We start from the raw sequence: 7,768 nt of genomic DNA, 5'->3' as shown, positions 1-7,768 counted from the left end.
GATCCCTCTCACACCTTAACTTTTTAGATAATGTTAGTATTTGTGTGTGTGTGTGTGTGTGTGTGTGTGTGTGTGTGTGTGTAGGAGGTGTGTGTGTGTGTGGGTGCATGCATCTATACGCTGAAACTGTTGTGTTCATAACCTGTTGTACACATAATTCATGTTTACTGAATGGGCGATGGTGGGTGGCAAGAAAGACCCCACAGTGAACAGCAGGTGCCACACTACAGAGACTGGCATTTGCTGCTCACCCCCTCCTCTGTGTTTGTTTATTTGTCACAGACTTTGACAGATTTCATTCATTCATTCTGCGTCCTCATACAGAGAGGCTCATTTTTAACCATCTTGGGTTCTACTATTAATTTGATTGCATTACATTGCAGCAATGTGTCATATACAGTATTACTGTGAACCCAGTCTTAATCATTGACAGTATATACATTTATTTGTTAATGTTTGAATGACTCCTGTTCGTGTTTTTGTGTTCGTAAGCACGATATCATAATTGTTTTAGCAGATTTCTGTGAAATTTGATAGAAAGTTAGAACATGAACAACAAATGCTCAAATTAGAAGCTGGAATAAGTTAACAAGTTTGCATTTATGCTTAATAAATCTTATTTTCTACCATTAAAAGAAAACAGTACATTAAGATGATTTTTCTTTTAAGATGATTATTCTAGTTTGCTATTTATTTCCTCTTGTAAAAAAAATACCAGCCTAAAATCATTAAAGAAACTGACAAGTCAAACTAAAACACAAGTTGACTCTTTATCAGGAGAATTGGTTTATTGTGTTAATTTAAACATTGCAGCAGGCGTTCATATGTAGTATTATCACTCTAATTTGTCACGAGTATTGCCAGAATCCATCCAGTCTTCTCACAATAAACGTTTGGGGCCAATGTATGTTTTTGGCAGTGTGATTTTGTTTGACGTTGGTGCTGTGTGTGTGCGTCTCTGCGACACAGTTACACCCACTTGCTCTGGTTTGAGGACATTTGCCAAGTGGTTCACAGAGGCCATAAAACTCCAAAGCGTTTCTCTCCTCACAGGCTTTTGAAAAGCATTCACACAGTCCTCCCTTGTGAGCCCCCCCCTCCCCTCGCTCAATTCACAATAACGTGACACTCTATCTCCTTTACTGGTTACTCTAGCTTTAATGAAAATTGATAGTCTCACACACATACACACACCTCAGCAGCCATTGATCGAAGCCCAATAAATGTTTTAGAAGCCACGCTGTAAGGACACCCCTCACTTATTCAGAAGGTGTCAACGGTTGAGTCCAGAGGGAGATTGCTGTGTTACCTTCTTCTTACAGCCCCTGAATTCAGTGGGAGAGTAATACATTTTCTCTGTAGTGCACATTTCCCCCTATTCTCAGTCGCTGGTGCCATTCAAGTTGGAGGTCTTTTTCAAAGCTCATGCAGATCAGTTTGGCCCCTTAAGTGACCTGGAATTTCTAAACTCTCTGAAGTCTGACTTCTAGGATCAGGGATAGGACATGTGGGGAGAAAACACTCAGGAACACTCCCAATGAATGAATGAATGGAGATGGAAAATCAGCCTAGAGCAGGGGAAAGGCCCTTCATTCATCAATTAGCGGATGCAGATTCATTCCTCCCACCATTTTCTTTCCAGACTGTTTCCCATATCTAGTCTGTCCGGATGATATTGTGTGGTTTTAGAAAAACCAAGCTAAAGGAAAAAAACACAGTGTAAGCCTCAGCAAGTCTTATTGTAAGCTGAACCACAAGTGCCCTTTCTTCTCCTGGTTTGTGATGGAGAGTGGCACCATTCCACAGGAAATGCCTTTTTAACACAGCAGGAAGGAGAAACTTTGCACCCTCTGCATCCAAGTCTTTTTTTTCCTTCTCATTTAATGGCATTAAAAGTGAGTGGCCCAGTGTTTGTGTTTGGCTTGTGTTTGTGCTGCTGTGGGTTCAGGCTGGTGCTCAGTCCCTTAAGTCTTACAGTGTGAAGTGGACTCCCTTGCAGACTGCTGGCCAGTCAGGGGTTAAGCTTGAAATTCTCTTGCCACTGAATTAGCATGCCAGGGAATGAGAAAAATCTAACGAGACTAACTGGACTTGACTTGTGTGAAGGCTAATGGTTAACAAGTCCTGATGGAATTTCCTTTTGATTCAGCGCTGATGATTTGAGCTCTCGCAGATATTTTCTCAAGGATTGAAAGTGAACTTTGATGCCATAATGGAATTTTAATGGCCTTGAAGGGAGTCCTGGGTAGGTGGCGTGAGCCTGAGAGCTGCACAGTTCAGCGTATTCTGATATGTAGTATTATGACAGTTTCTACAATACCTATCTCAAAGGGCTGCAATACGGGTATGTCAAGGAATTGAAGTAACTGGCTCCTGCTCTTTATTGGTTCAGCTTTGTCAGCGCTGTACTGTTCATCCCGTGCAACACATTTTATATGGATGCAGTTATCTGCTGTTAAGTTACATGTTCCTAAAAAAAAAAAAAAGTCAATCCTTTTTGTGACTTGAATGTCAAACTGAAAATGGATCTGCCAAATCCTGTCTCATACTGAAGAATATTATTTGTGTGTGTGTGTGTGGTTAGGGTTGAAGTGAGGGAGTGTGTCTTACAGCTGACAGGTCTTTCAGAAAAGCAGGGCGCAGAGCCATGTATCCGCAGCTGCCCCCTCTCTGTGCACTCTTTGATGGGGAGAAAGATGGCGTTTACTTCTACAGACCACAGCTACACACACACACAAAAGGCTTGTTCTTCACTATGTTGTCTCAGCACTACTTGAAGATCCACCGAAAGACACATTGCGTGCATAGGGAGGGCACATTTGTGAGTTTGTTCATGGCAAAGTACTGTACTTAGCTCACTTTACAGTATCAAAAGAGCCTGTTCCAGTGAGCAGTACACATCATGTGAGTTACACCCTTTTTTTCAATGACCAGAGCAGTTGGTAGTGTAACCGTCCATCTCATTTGTTTTTGGTGCTGCAAATAGTAGCAAGGGGACACCGGCATGTTTATTGAAACACCCACACACGCACACATCCACACACACTACATATAGCCATCCATTGTTTAACCAGCCCAACAGACTTAACCTCAACCGTTACTCTTTTTATAGTGTGTTTGTCTAGCAAAGATAGCAGTCACACCTGTTCCTTATCTGCACTGCACACACACACACACACACACACATGCTAAAAAAAAAGAGAGACAGATACGGTCTTTTATTTTTGGGACATTGTGTCGAAGCGCTCTTGTAAATGACAGTTGAACTATAGCAGACTGATCTGTATTCTTAATGTTTTTCTCACTATATCTGCCTTCTTCGTCTTGTGTGTCCAGGTCTAGATGACAGCCTGCAGCAGTATGTGAGCAACTTTGAGCGGGAGAAGATCAGTGGGGAGCAGCTACTGAAGATCACACACCAGGACCTGGAGGAGCTCGGCGTGGCCAGGATCGGACACCAGGAACTGGTGCTGGAGGCTGTCGATCTACTCTGCGCTCTGGTCAGTAGATCTGCGCCGCGAGCGTGTGTGTGTGTGTGTGGCTAATTTCACATGTATAAATAAATATGACAGGTAAAAGCATAATCGCGGGACTTGACCGTGTCTCCAGGAGGGATTTGTAACAAAGCAGGGGCTTGTAGTTTCTGGTTGGGCAGTTAAAGGAACCAGCGGTGCAGAAAGGCTCGTCCCTTCCCACACAGCTCGGCGGGGTGTGGAGGCACCGTAACACATGAAGCAGCCCGAGGACAAGGGAGAACAGTCAGAGAAGAGGAGAGGGGCCTTGAGCTCGAGAAGCTGTGTGAGATTATTAGTTAATGGTAATCATGCAGCGGCGAGTGACAGTTTGATAGAGAACATGTGAGCCCTCTTTCCACTCTCCCTCACATGTAAAGTCACACAAAATGCATACAAACTTAATCTGTATTAGTGTTTTGGTCTCTGTTATCTTAAACAGAAATGCCAGGCAGGTTATTCTTCCTACTGCTGCCATCCACTCACCTGAGCCATCACGCTTGGTTCAATTATAGATCCCCTGTTTGGCTCTTATTAGTCACTCTAGGAGCGAACCAGCTGCCCCTCTGTCCATCATCACAGCTCCCAGAAGAACTGCCAGCAAAAATGTCTCTGCCAGTGCCTTCAACTCGTGAGCATGAAAAGAGCGATGAAAAGCGTCCATGCTCCAACTGAAAGAGAACCAGGTTTTCCAGCAGATGGGATCGATTTGGAGTTTTATCACTTCCTGTGCCATAAAAGTCCCAGATTGTGGTCCCTGCGTTTTGATCAGTGTCAGCATTTCTGTCTTTACGCTCTCTTAAAATGCTGTACATTAATCGTTTGGAACATGGTTATTTTTACCCTGAAGAAACTTAAAAGTTCAAACCTCTCTCCTACATGAGGCTGCATCTTGCATTGATGCTGCTCTGAAAGCTGTAGGTCAAATGGGTTTGGATCAATACAGTTTATGGCTCAAAAAGATGTGATTTCTTTGTCCCCGATCCATCACCTTAGCACACTGAGGCTATGGATGGGTTTTCTGGCATCCTGTGAAAAGCAGGCACATGTGTGATTTAGTGTGAGGTTAGCGAACGCCCATCACTTAGCTTGCATCTCCATTTTGTGGCTCCTTTTTGTGTCAGTGGTCACATATATTGAGCTAGTATGATGCTTGTGGTTGCAACCTTGAAACCTGTGCTATCTTTTGATGACCAAGGTCAAACCAGACTGTGTACAGTTTTGTCTGGGACAGGGACTCCCCCTTGACCCAACTTGTACCCCATTAATGAACATTGTTTATGCAGAAAGTTAAGATAATCAACTCATCCTATCCCAGTTAACTGTGTCCCCTCTACCCATTACCACTGGAAGTGGACACCTGGAAGCACTTGGCAGATATATGGTTGCCTTTTACTTTGATAGATTAACTCAACATAAGAATATATGTGTACCATATGGTACATCATGTGATCTATAACCTCTTTTACTATCACAGCAATCAGGCCCAGATTTTTGTTCACCCCTAGAACGTCCACATCACGGCAGCTTATTCTCAACTCGTTTCCCTCTCAAGCTTACTTCTAAGTGAACCCTTTTCCTTGCATTTGAACTTCATTCTGCCTTCAAAATGTGCTGTTAGTTTGCAGTCACTGTGTGTTCTTAAGTCATTTAGTGAGACAATTTAGACCAGGAATGCAGGACTCTCAGCGACCGCTCACCGATGACTGAAACAGTCCGGCTAAATGTTTTTTTGTGCGTTAAGGGTTACCTTATTAAGAATGAGGCCTTGACCTTCCACAGGCCCCATGGGAGGAAGTGAGGCCCCCAATTCAATTAGCTTCAACTGAGGAAAGGTCACTGCTACCAACAGGAACACAGGCCACCAGCACCCGATACCCCCACACACTCTCACACTCTCCCCCCACTTTCTCTCTTTTTGTTTACTGTTAGGTCAGACACTTCCTGTTGATGCAGTCACATTCATCTTTTTGAAACTTTGCTACAAGGCTTTGCTCTTGAGTTTTAAATGTTTCAGCATGTGCACATGTAATAAAGATTTGGCCTTATCGTAGTACCTTTCATATATCAGGGAGCTGAGCTGTCCTGTTACCTGTGACTGATGGCTTAACATACAGCCCTTTAGGAAACATTCATATTCATGCTTCTCTTCCACCCAAAAGCTATCAAGAGCAAATTGCCGTCTAGGGACAAAGAAAGAACAGTTCAATTAATTTTACGGGATTTTCGCAGCCATGATGTCTTCTGCAGAGTCAGTGTTGAAACCCAACACTTCTTTATTTATTCTCCAACCCTGGTGACCCACTCAAAAGACCAATACCACATGATATTCTCACACACTAGCTTTCTCCAGCAGCCATTGGACATACAGTATATGACAGATCATCTGACCTCATCATGAGCCGCAGAGCTGCTGTAAATGTGTTTTACCATTGCCTAGGGGTGAATCTGTCCCAAGGTATAATGTAACACTTAACCTTAGATGGCACATTATAGCAACGGACACACACTCTCTGTGTAGCCTACAGACATTTGTATCTTTCTTTTATAGTCAAGTTAGATCCATGTAATGCCTGTGGCGAGGGCAGGAAGCGCTGTGTTGTGATAGCCGTTCTCCATTACTCCCGAGGACACTTACACCGAGTATATAGTCCCTTCAAAGAGCCCCAACTCGAGCCTACACAAAAAAACAAAGCTGCCATCTTGATTCTAGATTAAGTGAACGTCTATAAAAAGGCACTGAAAGAACGTAAATTGAACTTGAAATGCTGTTAGAAGAAAGACAAATTACATTTGACTAGAGCTACAGATCTTGCTCAGATGTGTTTTTTAACTGGCAGTGTGGGACAAAGGCTCGCTGGACATCTGTGGGCCAGTTAGAACTGCTGTGACTGTGTGATTAGCCTGCTAATGAAAAAGCCAGGAGAGACGTTTGATCTGGAACATGCTCACACTGCCTCTGTGCTACAGTTCCACTTAGTTCACTGTGTGAATGTCTTTCCCTTTCTCCGTATGTTTGCTTATCTTTGATGTTTCAACAATCCATTTCATGTCATGTGTAGCACGAGTGAGGCTGCCTTCAGCTACTGTTTGACTACTTCAATTATTCCAGTGATTCCTCCGGGACTGACACGACTGACATGATTTGTATGTTATTTTTTTTGAGCTCGGGCTGTATAGAGGCAGTGGAATAAAAGTAGACTCTAACCACTTGCAGATCTCCTTTATTGTTTTCCAAACACATGCTGTTTTACTCCTCGCAAAGCATATTTAGCTACTGGCACATCACACATGCAGCGAGCATTGCTGGCAGCGATGCAACACCATGTAAGCTGATATTTACAGGACACAGGCTAGCCTTTCTCTGCTTACCTTTAACCAACACATTATTCCAAACCCATTTATTCAATCAAAACAATCCACGTACTTTAAAACAAGTTCTTTAAAATATTTGACAAGTGATCATGCTCAGTCTCAGACACACACTTTACCCTTGAAGGAAAAAATGTGCATGTTTGTTGCGGCTCACTACCCTGCAGTAGTTCAGTTCATAGCAGGTTTGTACTGTACTTAGCGACCCTTGAAGACACAAAGCTCGGCTGTTTTGTGCATGTGAATAACCTATAAATCAGAGGAATGCACAAGCAGGAAACAACCCAGGCTCAAGAATGCAAACTTTGCTCTGCTTGATAGGAATCAGGTGATGGCATGTGCTCCCCCTCCCTGCACGCCCTCCAACTAACCTAAACACTGAAGGGGAAATTTCATGACTGGGCTGTCCTCACAGACAAGTGCATGTAAATGGTAACTGTCGAAGAAATAATAACAGCCCCTTATTATACAGGAAACAACATGTTTTCCTGGGAATGCGACTCCCAGGTCTAGAAGGGTTGTTTGCTTTGATCTTGACTTTGTTTTAAATGTATGATTTCCGCTTTTGTTTGACCTAGTTTAAATTGTGTATTCATTTATCGTTTCAGAACTATGGAGTGGAGACCGACAACTTGAAGAATCTGGTTGTGAGGATGAGAGCGGCCACCAACAGTCTTCACATGGCCACGTCTGACCGCAGGAAAAGCCCCGCGTATGATGGCAGCACCTCACGCAAGCCACCCAATGACTTCCTTACCTCTGTGGTGGAGCTGATTGGTGCTGCTAAGAGCCTCCTGGCTTGGCTCGACAGGTAATAACATTGTTTTATAATCACCACCTACCTGTTAGCAGCAGCCATTGCACATATTCATGCTGTTGGCCAA

The 7,768-nt window shown here is 43.4% G+C and overlaps 1 protein-coding gene across 1 annotated transcript in view; it reads left to right on the top strand.

The window, feature by feature from the left end:
• LOC118337096 (connector enhancer of kinase suppressor of ras 3-like) overlaps positions 1–7,768 on the top strand; it is a gene marked incomplete at its 5' end in the record, with an annotated part of 30,249 nt that overhangs the window by 11,196 nt on the left and 11,285 nt on the right. The window contains 2 exon segments of the mRNA XM_035673957.1: positions 3,337–3,500; positions 7,493–7,695. Of these exon segments, the coding sequence (XP_035529850.1) occupies positions 3,337–3,500; positions 7,493–7,695 (367 nt within the window).

Source organism: Morone saxatilis, unplaced genomic scaffold (genome assembly GCF_004916995.1).
Source record: "Morone saxatilis isolate NCDOM2014 unplaced genomic scaffold, NCSU_SB_2.0 Contig3, whole genome shotgun sequence".
In the NCBI taxonomy this organism is placed as follows: domain Eukaryota; kingdom Metazoa; phylum Chordata; class Actinopteri; family Moronidae; genus Morone; species Morone saxatilis.
Note: the sequence above shows the minus strand (reverse complement) of the source record. Positions and strands in the feature narration are given on the sequence as shown.